At 39.6% G+C, this 18,341-nt stretch overlaps 1 protein-coding gene across 1 annotated transcript in view; it reads left to right on the top strand.

The window, feature by feature from the left end:
* Positions 1–828: 828 nt before the first annotated feature.
* The window catches only part of LOC140463891 (heparan sulfate glucosamine 3-O-sulfotransferase 3A1-like), a 160,481-nt gene continuing 142,968 nt past the window's right edge, over positions 829–18,341 (top strand). The window contains exon 1 of the mRNA XM_072558339.1: positions 829–1,826. Coding sequence (XP_072414440.1) covers positions 1,297–1,826 — 530 coding nt within the window. The 5' untranslated portion in view covers positions 829–1,296. The remainder of the gene's footprint in view (positions 1,827–18,341) is intronic.

Here is an 18,341-nt window from a genome sequence, read left to right as displayed (position 1 = left end):
TGTCTATCGCTCAACCACTCAATGCATTCCGCGGAGACAGGCAATTGGCTTCCAAGTATTATTTGGCGATCGGTTAATTTGTATGAAAGTGTTTCTTAAAACAAAAGAAAGCAGTTAATGAATTATCCCCCGATCTGCCGCTGTTGACATTACTGTGACAGCCTGCGACGAAAAGGAAACTAGTTCTCAGCTTCAAGTGTCAAAGGTGGGGGTCTAGTGCCCAGCAAACCTCGGCCTCTGGAGCTCAAACCACCTGACACTAAGACACCGGGCCAGTGGGAGAACTCCGCCGCCGGGAAACACCCTGAGAAATGGGGATGGGGGGGGGAGAGTTAGCCACTGAACCCTGCTCTAAATCCGCTTCGTGAACATTCACCCGCGCAGAATGTGACACAAACTAAAATAATGCGATTTCGGCGGAGTGTGTCTGGTTTATTGACACTACCCTCTCCCGCCCCCGCAAAAAAACATGCAAAATACGTTTGTACAAGTTGTCTGGGGTGGGATGTGGCTTCTCCACCTCCACTTGATCAGTGGAACAGCGCCTTCTGTGTATATTCACCAACATTTCACCAGTTTGTCCTCCTCCTCCTCCCCGCGCCTCTACTCCCCACACGCACACCCCATCCCCTTTTACAAATACAGCCTCTTGCGCTTCACGCTCCGGCTCAGTTGATGGGGGGGCCGTGGGGTGGGGGGTGGGGGGGGAGGTGTGTGCTGGTGGAGGTTGTGGAATAGGAAGCAGAAGCCGAGCCCGGGACTTCCCTCTGCCCAGCTCCCCGCCCAGACCCCGCCCACCTCCCGTTCTGAGTGGCCGGGAGCGCGGCCAGGGTCCGCCTCATTGGCGGCTCTCCTGGCGGTAGCCGAGACTGCGATTGGTCGGTCGTGCTGTCAATGGTGGTATCCCCGCCCCCTGCGTGAACTCAGGGGAAACCTTTGCTACATTTGTCTCCGTGTAACTGGGGCGGAAAGTGGGAATGTATCAAAGTAGCAAGTAATGCGCCGTGACAGCACAGAGACACACACTCACAAGCTGTTGAGCGAAAATACAAAATGCACCAGCAAGTAAATGAGGCTGAAGGCTGGAGCCGTAAAACTAGGAGGGCATAAACAACAAACAAAAAACATCCAGGGGAACGAGTGGCATCCAATTGAATTCAGAGATCAGGCTTTAGATGTTAAACAAACATATGTAAGGATCACACATATATACACACCAATAAAATATTTCTTTTCAGCTAATACATGGCTACAGCCTAGCATGGCATTCTCTTGTGCCGGGGACTGCTACACGCTATGGCACTTAGCACAGTCTTTTCGGACGCTCTACCCACGAAAGTCTACCGCAAGATCGTGGTCATGTTCTGCGTGCTGCTGATGTCCCTGTACTTCTTGTATTATCTGTCGGATGTGTGCCACACCATGCCCAGACCGGTCCGTGGCTCGGAAGGCTACCTGGCCGCGGACTTTGACGAGTGGCAGTCCCTCCACCGGAAGACGCTGCTGCATAAGCTTCAGGTGCGGGGCTACTGGAAAGGCGACATGCCCGAGAAATATTTCCGAGACCTGAGGCTGCAGTTCCAGTCCTTCAACCTCAACCGGCAGACCGGGGACGGCGGCTCCGTGGTGGGGAACCCGCTGCCCAGCACTCTGAGCTTCAGCGGCGACGGCGTGAGGAAGCTGCCGCAGGCGATCATCATCGGCGTGAAGAAGGGAGGCACCCGGGCGCTACTGGAATTCGTCCGGGTCCATCCCGACGTCCGGGCGGTGGGGGCAGAGCCGCACTTTTTCGACAGACACTACGATGAGGGACTGCGCTGGTACAGGTAAAGGATCTTTGGCCCTTCACTCCAAATTGACACATACAACGCTACGTACACAAACAGTTTATCATTAGCAGTCACTTGTTGATTCGAAGTTCCTAAACAATCTCGAGCAATTGTCCCCCAGGATAAAGAGTGTTTTTTAAAAAAAAGAACTTAAAATGTTATGCGTTACGGATGGAGACCAGACATCTATACATAATTTATCTTGATAGATATCGATACATAATACAACTCCAATGTCTGTCAGTGTATAACGTTTATTTAAACTTGTGCGAAACTATTCGCTAATCTAATTTTAATGTGGTTGCTCATCTTTTTTACCTCATATTCTCGTCTTTTCACCTTTGTGAAGCAAAACATGCCTTTACTATTCAAATAATTCTCCTGCAGTAATGTCAGTCCAGTGGCGTGTGTTTTGTCAACTTCAAGAAAGCGTGTAGTCATTTGCTTTGTGGTTGCTGGGCCATTAAGACTTGGGTGTTGGTAAAGAGTCAGGCCTCAGTTACAGCACTTATTTGCAGACATTCTCACTGAGCCAAGAAATTTATCTCAGCTAAATAGTTGGGAGAGACGGGGTTTGGGGAGGGTGGGGTGATGAATAAATTCCCACGCCTCACAGCGCTGTGCTATCTCAAATACTTGCATTGTTTTTTTCAGCAGTATGTATAACACAGTAGTTTCCTTTCAGGGCCACAGCGAATTCACAGAGTATAGAATGTTCACGCAGAGTGGCGCGTGTCAGCCTGAGATCTTGTTGAAACTTTTCACTGAAATGCTCACGTACAGACTGCACCGACAATGCCATCAGCAGTTCTTACAGATTTTTTCCATTTCCTTTCACATGATCGGTTGAAATGTTGATTATGTGATACTCATACCGTGAACACAGCTAATCTTGGAATAATGATTTGGAGATGCCGGTGTTGGACTGGGGTGTACAAAGTTAAAAATCACACAACACCACGTTATAGTCCAACAGGTTTAATTGGAAGCACACTAGCTTTCGGAGCGACGCTCCTTCATCAGGTGATAGTGGAGGGCTCGATCGTGACAGAATTTATAGCAAAAATTTACAGTGTGATGTAACTGAAATTATACATTGAAAAATTGATTGTCTGTTAAAACAATTGTCTGTTAACAGACAATCAATTTTTCAATGTTTAAGTTCAGTTACATCACACTGTAAATTTTTGCTATAAATTCTGTTACGATCGAGCCCTCCACTATCACCTGATGAAGGAGCGTCGCTCCGAAAGCTAGTGTGTTTCCAATTAAACCTGTTGGACTATAACCTGGTGTTGTGTGATTTTTAATCTTGGAGTAGATCTCTTTCTCTCGGTTTATTTCCGATTCAAGAGTTATCTGTGATTTCCGATTTGTAAACAAAACAAAATAGGCGGTTGGGTTAGTTTTCAGAAATTGCCTGCAAACCGGCATGTAAGAGTAATACATTAATTGGATTATTTGTGCTTTATGGATTTTTTTAAGCAACCAGTTCAGCTGTGTTTATTCGCTTGCAATCTTCATGAACAACTTCGTAGCACGTTTACTTCTTAAATACCCTCAAAGCAAAAGTTATCGAAAAGTTTCAGCGATTTGCTGCCTTTATTTTTTAAAGTAGAACTGGAGCATTGTAAGGTTTTCAACCGATACAAATGAATAAGAATAGTGCAGTCAGTGAGGGTGAGTTTGGTGGAGGTTTACTAATTTGTATCGAAAGATTGGAACAAGAGGGGTTACTTGCTAACACTGACGCTCCCGAGTCAATGACAGCATTTACTGAAGTGCCAACAAAGTGCCACTACTCAGCCCCAACTCCGGTCAGACCCTTTATTGAAGACATCATCAGCACCACCTTATTAAAAATATTGACAAAAAGTTAACTGAACAAAATGACTTTCCTTGTGGAAACTCACTCTGTAAATGACTCTGATCGTAATACGGGAATTGTCTCCATATGACCTTAGTGAAAATTAACTGCAGTTTAGTAAATCAAAGTTCAAGATTGCTTGGAATTTGTACACTTATACCAGAAGAGATATTCAAGTGGATTTTTACAATAAGTTTAATTTTCTGGATGTGGTTCTCAATCCATATGAATCTGTTAGTGTAACATTCTTAATTTGTTAGTCCCCGATATATGGATGTGGATTGTAGCTTTTGAGCTACTTAATAGAATTCATTATTACGCTTGAACATTTTAAAGCCTACTGTGTTTTGATATTGCCATTATTAATCAATGCTGTAAATGCTCATTTTTTCCCAAAAACATATGGGTCAATTATGAAAGTTTTTGATACTTGTCATAATTTATTTTTTAGTATGAAGTCATTTGTCATTTTAAAACTAGAAGCCTCCCACAGAAATATATGCATTTGGAAATGAATAATAAGTTAAAAATACACTCCTTATGTTTTTATGAGGCTCTATGTTTAGAACTACTCAAAGTTAAATCAGAGTTAATCTCATTCTGAGATTTGGACTAGGATTTTCAATCATCTCTTGGCACATAATGTGTATGTTTGAGTAAAAGCACTCCAAGATGATTTTAGCCTCTGAGGTATGCTTGAATTTTTAAAGTGAGGGTGAGAGAGAGAATTGGGTACCTTTTCAACTCCAATCAACGGTTTGTTAAGTTCCTCAAGGAATGTGTTAATAGACTTGGAAGGGCCAGAGGACAACTTTCAGTTGGGAAATCAATTTGGAACTTGAACCGTTTAGAACATAGCTGTCTGAATCAATGCATGGAAAATGTAAATAAATTTATTGGTGGCACACTTTAACGACTCTGAGACTTTACAGTAGTGGAATTCATATAGTATCTTTCATTTGGGCATTTAGTCACCTTCATGCACATAGAGCCTGCTAGCCCGTCAATATTTTGACTGCTTTTCTGCAAGAAAGCAGCAGACCCCAACATGGCTGACCATTGCTTTTGACGATTGTGCTCTACAAGTAGATGCTGCTAATGGTAGTAGTAAAGCCCACTAGTGTTGAGGTAGCCTAATTCCCAATGAGACCTTTATATTTGAAAATACCATTACCCTTTGACTCAGAACCAGCCCAGGGTCAGGCCCCTGAAATTATACCCCGGGAAAAAACAGCAGGAAAACTTGTCAGTCATACATACTGCTCTTGTCTCGTGTACTTCAAAATATAGCTGCCGTACATCTCATACATTCATTTCCAAGAAATAACATTCTCCACTAGTTTTTCTATTGTGTTGGGAATTAGGTTAACAATCGCAGATTAAAAATCACGCTGCTGCACTTTGTAAGACCTGAATTCAGTTGAGTGTCATTATTAATTAAGAGAAAAAACGCAAGAGAATAAATAGTTTACAAGGTTTGAAATATACATGGACCGCTTATTGTTTTCATGGCTTTGCCTTCATTTTCCTTTCAAAACTGAAATTTGGACCCTGGTCCAGGTTTCAATCAGAGCATGCAGAAGTATCTCATAAAATCCATCTGCCTCAAGCATAATATAAGTGATTATTATAGTAGTGAACATTATGCATCAGGAGAGTGAAAGAAATGGTACTTTTTCATTTAATCCTCAATTTAATAGGCATTAATGATATTGCTAGCTAGGATTACAGGTTGGAAGTGCAGGAACTCTGACTCCATCACAAGGGCTCGACAGAAGAACCAGAAAATTAGCATCTTTAATGCTTCTCCCTCCTTGCTTCAAATAAACCATTGTTACCATTATTCTTAGGTTTTAACTTTTTTCAATTAACTCATTAATTTTGAATTCATATTATTCTTCAGAAAAATTCTTCAATTATCGAAGTCAATTAAGTTCTGAAAGAATGTTAAAAAGTTGCAGTAAGCTACATGATCATTCAATATTTGATCTCATTTCTAGAGACAGCTGTGCAATTTTAAATATCACCACCTATTTCAGAGCCAGGTAGTTGGTCTCTCACAGACCTGTATCAGTCACTGTGATCTTTGAAGTTTGCAACTTGAACAGAGAAAATGAAGATCGCAACCAAACATTGTCGATTTAGGAATAAGTTCAAAGGCATGATTGACCAAATAGCTCCCTCTGTGCTGTGAGTTTCTTTAATACTGTGGAAAGGCAATATTTCATTTCTTAAAAAAAAGTTTGTATGATATATTAAATTCTTTTGTGAGTGGAGAGTATAAAATATCACTTTCTGGTGTTATACTCTATATCAACATTTTCAATTGTAAATTTCTATGCACATTTACAATGATATACATTATATACCTTTGTCATATTGTAATTGCATCTCGTTGTTAACACTTCAACTTTATGACCTCTTGCTCTTCAGCATATGCTGGATGCTCCAACTACTTTGCTACTTTGTAAATCACTGTAAATTTAGCTATAAATAATGTAAAGATAATTCAGTCTACATAAGGATAACATGTATGACATTAAAATGAGATTGAATAAGAACTTCAATTCTGTTTCAGTTATTCCCTTGCCCACTAATCTTGATTCAGCAGAAGATTGTACTTAACAATTATATCCCATGTACAACACCATGGAAATTCCACTCTTGCTTCTAGAAAAAAAATGAATTGGGTACATACTTCCAGCATATTGACTTAACTTCCAAATATCATAATTTTTCTTCAAATTTTACATCCCATAAATTATGTTGTCAGTGTTTTCAATAAAAATTAAGCTATCACAATATAATCACAGGTTTTGACCTCAAGGTTGCTCTGTGGAGTAAGTCTCTGATGTCTTTTTCCTACCTGTGTCCTCCATATATCTAAAACAACTGAATCAACTTACTGTGACCAAGGGCAATTTACAAATATGTTCAATAACCAGGATTATTGAGGGCTATGCTCTTTCTTATTTCCTATTAAAGTGGTTTTCTACTATTTTCTGCAGCATATATCCAATGGACAATGTGACTTACATTTCAGCTTTATTTTACGTATTTTAATCTGACAAGTAATTGGCTCCTTCTTGTTGGGTTCTCTTTAAACCTCAACCTGTTCTGTCAAACAAGGAGAATGCCTACAAAGCATATGTCAAAGTTCTGTCAATGGTATTCTTGAATCAGTCACTAAGAGTTGTAAGAAAGTATTTCAATTTAGGTACCAATCATCCTTTTCTTGCTTACAAGGAAGATTCTGGCATCTCCATCATGTTGGTAAATGGATATTGGCCATTTGCTATGCCGTGGGTTATGGTCATGAGTTCACAGACATCCTTTGAAGTGGCATCTGATACGTGTAGCCACTACAACAAGAAATATGATGTGTTCTCATAAAGTCACTCATCAAGTTACATACAGAAGCAGCATGCAGAAGACAGGCCAGGAAATCCTGTGTCCTCCATATATCTAAAACAACTGAATCAACTTACTGTGACCAAGGGCAATTTACAAATATGAGGATATTTATCCAAGGATCAGACCTAAACTATGAAGTCCTCCCATGTCTATGTGAATGGTGGTGGACAATTAATCGAATAACAGGAGGAGGAAGCACCATTAATATTCATATCCTGAATAATGGGAGAGATCAGCAATGGACAAGGCTGATGCACTTGTATTCATCTTCAGCCACAAATGCTAAGTGGATGATCTATGTTAGCCTCCTTTAGAGGTGACCAGCATCACCGATGACGGTCTCCAACCAATTCGAATCACTTCACATGATATCAAGAAATAGTTGAAAGCATTAGATATTGTAGAGGACTTGAGCCCTGACAACATTCCAGTAATTGTACTGGATTAGTCCTCCAAAATTAACATGTCTGTTTCCAAGATATTTCACTACACACACAATATTGGCATCCATGTGGAAATGTAGAAAATAGAAGGTGTGCCTTGTACTCAAAAAGTAAGACAAGTCCAATTGACCCAATTATTGTCTGGTCAGTCTACTGTTGGCCATCAGCAAAGTGAGAAGACCATGAGACCACAAGATATAGGAATAGAATTTAGCCATTCAGTCTATTGAGTCTGTTGATGATATATTTCTCAACCCCATTCACCTGCCTTCCCCATCCTCATAACCCTTGATCCCTTTACTAATCAAGAATGGAAGGATTTGTCGAAAGTGTTATCAAGTGCCAATTTGCTCAGCAAAAACCTACTCAGTAGTACTCAGTTTGCATTCTGTCATGGGTACTCAGCTCCTGACCTCATTACAGCCCTGGTCCAATTGTGAATAAATAATCTGAACTCCAGAGGGGAGGTGAGGTCTGCTCCTTTTTCATCAAGGCAGCATCGAACTGAATATGGTGTTAAGGGACACCAGCAAAACTGGACTGAGGAGGAATACTTTGTTCTGGATGGAGTCTTATCTGCCACAAAATAACTTATTCAGCTGCTTCATCGATGGCCTAGTTTCTATCATAATATGTTCGCTGATGATTACACCACGTTCAGCACCAGTCACTTCTCCTCAGACACTGAAGAAGCCATATTCATAAGCATCCAAGGCTGTTAAGTGACAAGTAACATTCACACTGCACATGTGTCTAACAATGATCATTTCTAAGAACAGTGAATATAGTCATTGGCTGGTAATGTTCAATTACCATTGCTAAATCCCCAGTACAAAACCCCTGGTGGCTACCTGTGAGCAGAAACTGAACTGGACCAACCTTTTAAATACTGTGGCTACCAGAGTATGTTAGACACTTATAAATCTACGGTGAATAACTGATCTCCTCTCTCTTCAATTGCTATGCAACATCTATGATGTACAAATCAGGAGAGCGAAAGAAAACTCTCTAATTGCCTGGATGGATGCAACTCCAACAGAGCTCAAGAAGCTTCATGCCATAAAGGATAAAGCAGCTTGTTTGGCATCCTGTCCACCACAATTTCACATTCATACCCTCCACCATTGTGGCAGCGGTGTGTACTATTTACAAGGTGGAGTGGAGTAACTTACCAAAGCTATTCTGATAGCATCTTACAAACTACCTAGAAGATCAAGGGCAGCAGATGTATAGGAACAAGTTCCCCTCCTCCCTGCACTGACTTGCAACTACATTGCTGTTTCATCACTATTACTGGGAAAAGTCCTGGAATTCCCTCCTTAACAGCACAATGGTTATACCTAAATTTCAAAGACTGCAGCAGTTTAAGAAGCCAGCTCATCGCCACCTTCCCAAATATTAATAGCAATAAGAAATAAATTCTGACGTTGACAGTGATGCCCACTTTCTGTGAATGATTGAAAAAAACTCGACTTAGTGCCTGCTATGCCTTGCAGGAGTCTTCCTCATTTTAAATAGATTAATGAGGGATTGGTTGTTTTGTAAGCAAACACAACAAGATCCTGTTTTACCCCGATATTCATGATGTTTGATTCTTGCACTGCTTCAGTGGCTGAATGTTCACCAAAGAGTGGTTTAGAGTCTAGTTTGATGTCTCACGTGAAATGTCAGACCTAGTCTTGGCTTGTATAATCAATTGTATATTCTGCATATAATGGAAAATTGAAAGGATCAATGGAGGCTTTGGCTTTGTGCTGCACTCACTTTTCCCGAAGCTACTTGATTCTGTCTCCTTAAATGTGAAAATTGCTTGATGAAGTTCCAGTTAGGTCCACCTGAGGTTGTTTTTTTCCCATTTGTTGGGATTCAGCTCACAAGTTCAGAACTTGGGCTTTAGACTGTCTTTATACCTACATTTGGCTTATTATATGGGAGTAGAATGCAACTTTTAGGTTGTGGGAGTTCTCCATATGACCAATCCAAAAAACGCTGAGCTCTGATGATGCAAAATAGGCAGTCTATAGCAAGAACCTCAGTGTTGGGTGTCTTGTTCTATCATGTGTTGTTGCAAATAAATCTAGGACAACAAAATCGAATGCTTCTAGTTGCTTTCTGTGATGCTGATAGGTTTTCAAGACTTGCAACCAGAAGGAAGTGATGTAGGAACCACTCCAGATAGACTTTGGTCTTTGTTCTGAGATAAACACCATCCTCTTTTAAAAGCCTGCCAGATTCTGTGCTTGCTTTTCCTAAGCAATGGGTGATTTTATCATGTAACATGTTGTTATTATGCAAATCCATGTCAGCACGTAGTGCCACAAAGCCATGAATCTTTTGAGTACATCAGAAGAACACATATACATGAGTCTACATTCTCATTTCATAAGGATTTTCATCAAATGATGGCCTTGCCAGCAAGCTCCACATTCCATAAAAGAGTAAAAATGGTACCTTACTCTCTCAGCACTGAAAAGACTGAAGCCATTGTTTTCAGTCCCCACTTTAAACTGTGTTCTTTATTTTTTGACTCTGGCAATGGCAGGAAATAAAGTCAGTACTACTTTTACATTCAATTATTGACATAACTAAACTTCTTCTTTTCAACCCTACTGTTTCTGATCTGCTTTGGCTTCCAGTCAAACAATGTCTTGATTTTAATGTTCTTGTTCTTGTATTCAAATTGTTACAGGATCTTGACCCTATTTCTGTAATCTCCTGTCACACTACAATTCTCTGGGCTATCATTCCTCCTCTAATTCAGGCCTCTTATACGTCCTTGATTTGAACAACTCTAGTATTGGTGTTTTCATCTTTAGTATCTTAGGTCCAATGTCATGGAATTCCCTCCCTAAACTTTGCCTTCTTTCTTTATGATATTGCCTCTTTAACAACCACCTGATGAAGAAGCAGCGCTTCGAAAGCTAGTGCTTCCAAATAAACCTGTTGGACTATAACCTGGTGTTGTCTCATTTTTATCTTTGACTAAGAGTTCAGTTACCTGACTCACTATCATCTTGGTGTTATACTTGATTTTATCTTGTTTGACCATTGAAACAGAATTTCCATGCTTATTGTCTGGGGTGGGGGTGGGGGGTGGGGGGATGGGGGGGCTGGTGGTTTGGTAGGGTTCTAGTGGATTTAAGAAGGCTGATTTGCATTCAATGATCTAGTGAAGTGCCTAATTATATTTTATGACTGTAAGTGTTCTGTATCAATGTAAATTACTGTTATTGACCATACCATTTTAATTGTACTGTTTGTGCAAAATTCATACCTAGATTTGTGAAGTGTACATGTGTGTATATGTATTTGTGTGTGTCTGCACATGTATGCATGTGTGTGTGAGTGATTTTGGGATTTATGTTGCACGTCATATGTAGTAATACCATTCTATAACTGCTTCACCTCAGTGCTCTCTTCCTGCAGTGACCCCAGTCCTCTGCCCTGAAGTTTAAGATCAGTAGACATGCGTTTAAACTACTGCAACACATTTGGTAAATTGACAAGGCATTAATGTCAAACCTGTGACGTCATTTGATGGAATGAACTATTCAAGCTTTTTTATGTCCCCAAGTTTCACAGTATTTTGTCAGCACAAAATATTAATATAAATTATGAAAGTAATGTGAAACTTAACCAGCTGTGCTATGCATACATATACTTAGAGAAGGAAAGACAAAGTTAAGAGCAGTGTGGTTTGTGGTAACCTTATTTCACTTTGGGTGATTGATTTCAGAGGAAAAATGATTTCTGCTCAGCTTCAGCCAAACCTGCTGTGCCTATTTGTTACTTAAATTTAAATCCAAATAAAGGGAGCAAAGTCATTTGTGAAGTCCTTGCAAGTTGAAAACAAACCTTCTTCAAATTCAGTGTGAATTATCCTCTTGGAAATGAAAGCTATTCATTGCCTTACCTTGTCCTTTTAATCTTATTAATATTGTTTCTCTAACTTGCAGGCATTCTTTCAATATAATTAGATTAGATTCCTTGCAGTGTGGAAACAGGCCCTTCGGCCCAACAAGTCTACACCGAACCTCCAAAGAGTAACCCACCCAGACCCATTTCCCTCTGACTAATGCACCTAACTCTATGGGAAATTTAGCATGGCCAATCCACCTGATCTGCACATGTTTGGACTGTGGGAGGAAACCGGAGCACCCGGAGGAAATCCACACAGACACAGGGAGAATGTGCAAACTCCACACAGACAGTCGCCCGAGGCTAGAATTGAACCTGGGACCCTGCTGCTGAGGCAGCAGTGCTAACCACTGAGCCACCTATTTGTATAAATGAGTATTGAAACAGGCAAGATGCTTGAGTACAGGAGTATAACCAATATGGCGATATGCAAAGAGGTAGATTTACTTTAGATTCCACAGTAAGTTATTGGACTGGAATTCGGTCTGCCCGCCAGACAGGCTAGTGCAGAGTAGAGCAGGTTAGGCTGATCCACTAAAACACACTGTTGCAATCGTCTTTATTACAGCGTAAAATTAGCAGGAAGTTTGAAGCCCGCACATGCGCAATGAAATGAGACAATCTAATACTTGTTGTCACTGATGTCCTTCTTCTCCTGTTGGAGTCTTCATCAGTTAAATTGGCAGAGAGATCAATTTGATAGTGTTAAGTTGTGCTTCTTGCCCACTATTCTTGCTAAAGACAAGAAAAGTTAGTTTTATCAAATCAGGAGTGACTGAGTTTTTAATGGAGTAATAAGCCATATACCATCCTCGATGAACTCCCTGCCCCATCAAATTTAATTTTATAAGTGTGAAGTCATATGTAATTAGAAAAAAGTTAATACTGTAAGGTTTTTTTTTACAAAATAACATTGAAATGCTCTTTAACCAGTTTATGCATCTTTTACTTTAATATTTCTCTCGTAATTCTATTTGTATATTCTCATTATTAATTCTGCTTACTATACAATTATTTCAATGTTCTTTTAATATTTTCTGTTTTTGACTTCCCCCTTTGTTGTCGACATGGTTCAATTTGGTTTCTCTAAAAATTGTTGATCAATTTTCCTTGCTTACATGTGCCACACTTCCCCTTTAGAGGGCGCTGATTTCAAATAGACGCTGGTAGAGTATATATCTGCTGACAAGCCCACTCAAAGTCTCTGCACAACTGAAAACAAAATGAATGGCAAAGGTAGTTCCTTTGCTGTTCGTTATAAAATATGAGACGATGTTCTTTAAAGGAATAGTCCATATTTAATTAGTCCAAAACAATTTGTTTTGCTGTTTTACATTTGATGTCCACCTTTACCAATGACCTGTTAAAGCAAAGGTGATTGATTTGAAAACAATTTTCTCAAAGTATTAAATACAACACACTATAATTTGAATATCATCATAACATTAAATTCCTACCCCTCCTAAAGCAGTACACAAGAGTGAGATCTAATCCAGTCCTGTTACATTATTAACCCAGAAACTCAACAAAACTAAATGCTCACTTTACTCCATTACCGGAATCTGAAGCATGTGTTGTCCATCAGAAGTCAATCTTTGCTGTAGCTTACAATCACTAAGATATACCAGGTTCTAGTGTTAAATGTCAACCCAGGGTTTAAAGTATGTCTAGCTCTCCGATTTCAATGGGTGCAAATATCTGCTCAGCTCTTCATGAAAATTGATTTTTATATTTGAATTTGCAACTCATCAACCAATCTGTGGTGCTTCTGTAAATATTTGTGGTGACAAATGCGCTTAAAAAAACCTCACTAACTTTCTTCCCATTCTTCATGAGTTTTTGATAATCTTAAATATTTTGCCAATTGCCATTGCTTGATGAGTTATAAGAGATGAAAATATCATAAAAAAGAAGGAAGGGTGTTGCTCGAAGACTAGTGCAGCGAGCATTGCAACAAATAAATCCCTTAAATATGATTTTTTAAAAAAAAGTTGTCTGGTTTTGGAAGTACAATTATGAAAACAGGGTAAGACCACTTTTAGCTGGGTACTTGTTCTGTTTGGATACTAAAGGAAACCAATGTCTGTGTGTTGGCTGTCTTGGTTTACACTGCTAAATCTGTCTCCTTTATCCTGGCAGCAGAACTGTAGTCCCATGAATGACTGGCTCTGCTGCCAGATGTAGTTGAATAAACATGAGAGCTGTCTGATGGACATCGTTTTCTTGCAATCTGACCTAAATTAGCACCAGAACACAAACAGTCTTAGATATTGAAGACTTGATTTTAGCTATGGAGGTGGGTGGCTCAGGTTAGGAAATTTCTCAACTTGGAAGACTCACCTTAATGTTGAGGACCTGGTCACATAAAGTTTTTGCCTTGGTGGGTGGCAGGCATGTGATTGAATCGGGGGGGGGGGGGTGCACTACACATAACCCTTGAGACAGACTAGTGCAGAGGTAGGCAGGTTAGATTGATCCACTGAAACACGCATACAAACTTTTCTCTCATGAAGTTGACTTCTGTAAAACCCATTGTATGGCAACCCTCACTATTCAACAATATAAACATACATATGTTTCTATGTAGTACACAATGCAGCTTTGCGGAAAAGAATATTTGACTAAATTAAGCCCCCATGACCTTTCAACTGCCTCATTGGCATTGCTTATGGCTTGACCTGTAATTCCAATAGATGTTGAATTTGTTATGAAATGCTGCTATCATGGCTATTCATTCAGCTCACTGGAATCAGAAAAATGGAAAATATATAATGAATGTTGTAAGGGTTTTGTAGTGCAGTGGGAGTATCCCTACCTGTAGGACTGAAGGTCAAAGTTAATGTCCCACCTGTCCTCGAGGTGTGTTATAAAATGCCTGAGTAGATTGATTAAAAATAATTTCAAAGGCCCCAATGGTGGAGTTTTCAGGTCCTGTCCCTGGGCCAGAATGCTTAGGTTTAAGCCCCACCTGCTCGAAACATGTGTCACAACATGTCAAAACAGATCAATTTGAATCTTATATATAATAGTGTCGTTACTAGTGCAGAACGGGAAGCTAGCTGTTGCGGTTTCTGACACATTGGGGAAAAATTGTCTTGGTCTGGGGGAAAAGAAGTGCAAAGCTACCCCTGTGGGGTTTATCCATTGCTGAGATGAAAAATATTGGTTTCTCTCATCGTTCACTGCACTGATAGCCTCTCAACTATTTGCAATAAGTTCACTTTATCAGTTGTGCAGGCTTGACAGATTACCTCCCACAATGTGTTCAACAGGTACTGATGTTCTTGTGGTTTCTGATGAGTGAGAAAATGAGAAACATCTAAGTTTTAAAAGTTTCAATCTTAGCACAAGTGACACTTGTTATTTCATTAATGAATAATTGATTTTGCATGACTTTATAAGATTCTTGCGCTGTTGCTGGAACAAAATGTTCTCCCTTTAATTCTGCTAATGCTCCAAACAATATTGTGAATTAATTGAGTTGTAAATTAAATCACACATTAGTAGCTATACAATTCAGTTACACCCAAGGTTGTATGTTTTGTACAAATAACAAAGAAAATAACAAATAAAACAAAGTGTGCTTTTGCATAACTTTTACAAACATACTTCAGAAAGTAGACTGTGCATTTTAATATTGTTTCTGAAGAGCTAGCTACCTGAAATGACTGAGTACAGTTTTGTAAAGAAACAGATTATTCACTTTGTACAGATCCTCCAATTGGATTTCTTTGTTCACTTGGTTAAAATCAACATGTGTTTTAATTCGTGCTCATATGGTGCTGATGGTCTTTAGGGAAATTCAGATCTTCCTTTCTGGTTGTTTCCTGTATAATGGAGCGTTAGTGACATCCTGACATTTATTATGCAGGATTAAAGGAAATAATGAAAGGTTACCTGACAATTCAGGAGAAGCATTTAATCTTCGTGTAACCTGTTTCCAGTTGTCACACAATAAATGGGAGGAGCAGCACCTTGGATCATTGCCCATTGATCAAACAGTCTCTGGAATGACAATGCATTCCTTTAGTTGCTAGTGTTCATGCAAGTATTTCCAGTAAATGTGTCAGCATCAAAAATAGCCAGCAGGTGTGTGGTGCTAAGGGTGGTGGGGTGTGTATAGAATGAGGAGATTGGTTAGCTCATATTGTATGGATATGTGTTATTTGCAACTGTAAACAATAGTCTGAAAATTATTTTTACACCAGACAATGCTGTGGCAGACAAGTTGGAATTTACATTAAGGAAGTTGCTTGTCTTAGCTGCGTCTTCAGAAGAGATGCTATAGGAGGATGTGAGGACTGAGAGGAAGGATTGTAACTGATGTGAAGCTGCTGTACCATCCTGCACTTTGAATGTCAATTGAGTCAGCTATGTTAACACGGGCATAGAAACAAAATACCTGCTTGACACATTGATTGTAAATGGTGAGAAATATGAAAAGAGCTACAAGATCTTTTCACCTTGGAATTCAAAGAGTGGTCAAGAGTGATTCTCTTCCAATTTTTCACTAAGGATCATGCATATGAATCTGTAAAACAGGGTCAGTAAAGATGTAAGCTGTTTATGCCAATTTGGCACTGGGTCAAAGTTTTAGCACTCTATCACAAAGTGTATTTCACTGTATTGATTCCATTGGTTAAAAATGAGGGTTGCCACTATGTTTAAGGACAACAAGGGACTGGCAATAAATATTGGCCTTGACACCAAATCTGAAGAGTATAGACTTAAATGCAATATTAATGCCATGATCTTACAGAACATTAATATGGAGACTAGCAATGGGTTTTTTGGCAACAAAAACAGAAATAGCTGGAAAACCTCAGCAGGTCTGGCAGCATCTGTAGAGAGAAAGCAGAGTTAATTTTTAATGTCCATTGACCCTTCTTCAGAACTTTTTTTTGTGTTATTTGGCAAACTCTCTACATCACATTGTAAAACTTCTGCTGACACAAAGTGAAAAATCAGTCTTTCTTGTTGCTGGCTGAGGTGAAATCCAGAGATTGAGGGATACTCAGTGTGGGAAGACCTTCCTATGGTGCCAGTGATAGAAAAGAGCTTGAGGTGCTTAAACTAGAAAGAATGGTTAATATCTGTAATGGATCTATTTTAAATTAAATGCTCCAGTGTGGGTGTTTAACTTGTACAATGAAAATAAATTACCCTAATATAATCCCTGTTATCACCTGATCAGGGCCAAGGAACAGAATCCAGAAACTGGTTAAGCAATTTAACATACTTAATGAGATGGAAAACAAAACTCAGCTGTTTTCACGTAACACCCATGTATTTATTCATCAGCTGTAATCATCCATTAATTCCTCTTAATTCCTGTGGTCTTTGGCTTCCCCTTTTTAGGCTTCATCATCTAATGATGTGAGTGAATATAAAGTTTAGTTTGACAAGTTATAAATAGTGAATAACTACTTTAATTTTCTCATTCTCATGTATGGCAGTAGTATTTGTGTTGCAAGTCCAAACGTCGACCCCCTCGTGATACCTCGACCTAAAAGGATGGAGAATCTTTGACCTGGTGTTTTTTCTCTGCCTCTGTGCTTGCTCCGTGACTAAGACCAGTTTCTTTCATTGCAGCAACATTTTATACATAACACTCAAGTCCATGTCTTCATCATCTCAAAGTTTGTCTTCTCTAGGACTCTCCTGGACAGGCTCCCTGTCAGGATTTCCAACAAACTTGCATTCCTTTAAAATGCTGCAACTCAGGTCTTCATCTGTGCAAACTCCCCATTAGTATCAGCACAAGTTTCAATAGCACCGTGGATATTAACAAACTTAATTCAAAACTGCTCATGACCTTGGCCCATTCTACTTCAGTGATCGTTTCCATCCTGTATCCCTGCACATAACTTATGCAGTTCTCACATTGAATTTCCTTTTTGCCCTCAGCTCCAGAGAAAGGAGTAGTTTAGCTCCATGACTCTGACCCTTTACCAGGTCTTAGCTACAGAAGTTGAAATCATAATTAAGCACATTGACATCTCTGTCAATTATACTGTGCAGTTACGCTATTACCATCTTTTAGGTTCAGCAAGTTCAGTTTTCCTTCTATGATACATATTAATCTATTGAACATCAAAAACATCATCATGCTTGTCAAATAATTAGGCCACAAAGTCTGATAATGATCATTCAGTCAATCTCTGAGATATTCATTCAGGTCTACCCTTGTAACCTGATAAAACTATATATTTTTCTATTGAATAATCGTGATTCTGACTATGGTGTATATTAAGCTCTCTTCCTCTAATGTGCCTCATTTGTTTTGCATCTAGTTTGGCATTCACTAGTTTGTGCTCCTAATATAAAGCACTTTGAGACATCTTGTTGCTCGTTAAGGCTGCTGGAAATAGAATCCCTACAGTGGGGAAGCAGGCCGTTCAGCTCATCAGGTCCACACAAACCCTCTGAAGAGGATCCCATCCAGACCCTCCCCCTACCCTATCCCTCTAACCCTGCAATTCCAATGCCTAATCCACCTAGCCTGCACATTTTTGGACTGTAGGAGGAAACCGGAGCATTCGAAGGAAACCCATACAGACACAGGGAGAGTGTATAAACTCCACACAGACAGTCGCCCGAGGCTGGAATCAAACCCGGGTCCATAGCACTGTGAGGCACCAGTGAGCCGCTGTACCACCCCTGCAATAAAAGCACCAATATTGGATAGCAAAAACATTCAGTATATTTTAAGGAATTAAATGTGGGAGCTGCTATCATAATATCCCTCTATACCATAAGTGTAGTTGACAGTTAAAAATCTATGTAAAACTGTTGACGGAAAAAGTTTGGTGCTGTTAATTCTGTTCCCAAGGTACCACTGTTTTTCAGACCTGATGTACAAAATGGGCA

The sequence above is a fragment of the Chiloscyllium punctatum genome, chromosome 39, assembly GCF_047496795.1.
Source record: "Chiloscyllium punctatum isolate Juve2018m chromosome 39, sChiPun1.3, whole genome shotgun sequence".
NCBI classification, from domain to species: Eukaryota; Metazoa; Chordata; class Chondrichthyes; order Orectolobiformes; family Hemiscylliidae; genus Chiloscyllium; species Chiloscyllium punctatum.
This window is presented reverse-complemented; position numbering and strand designations above follow the sequence as displayed.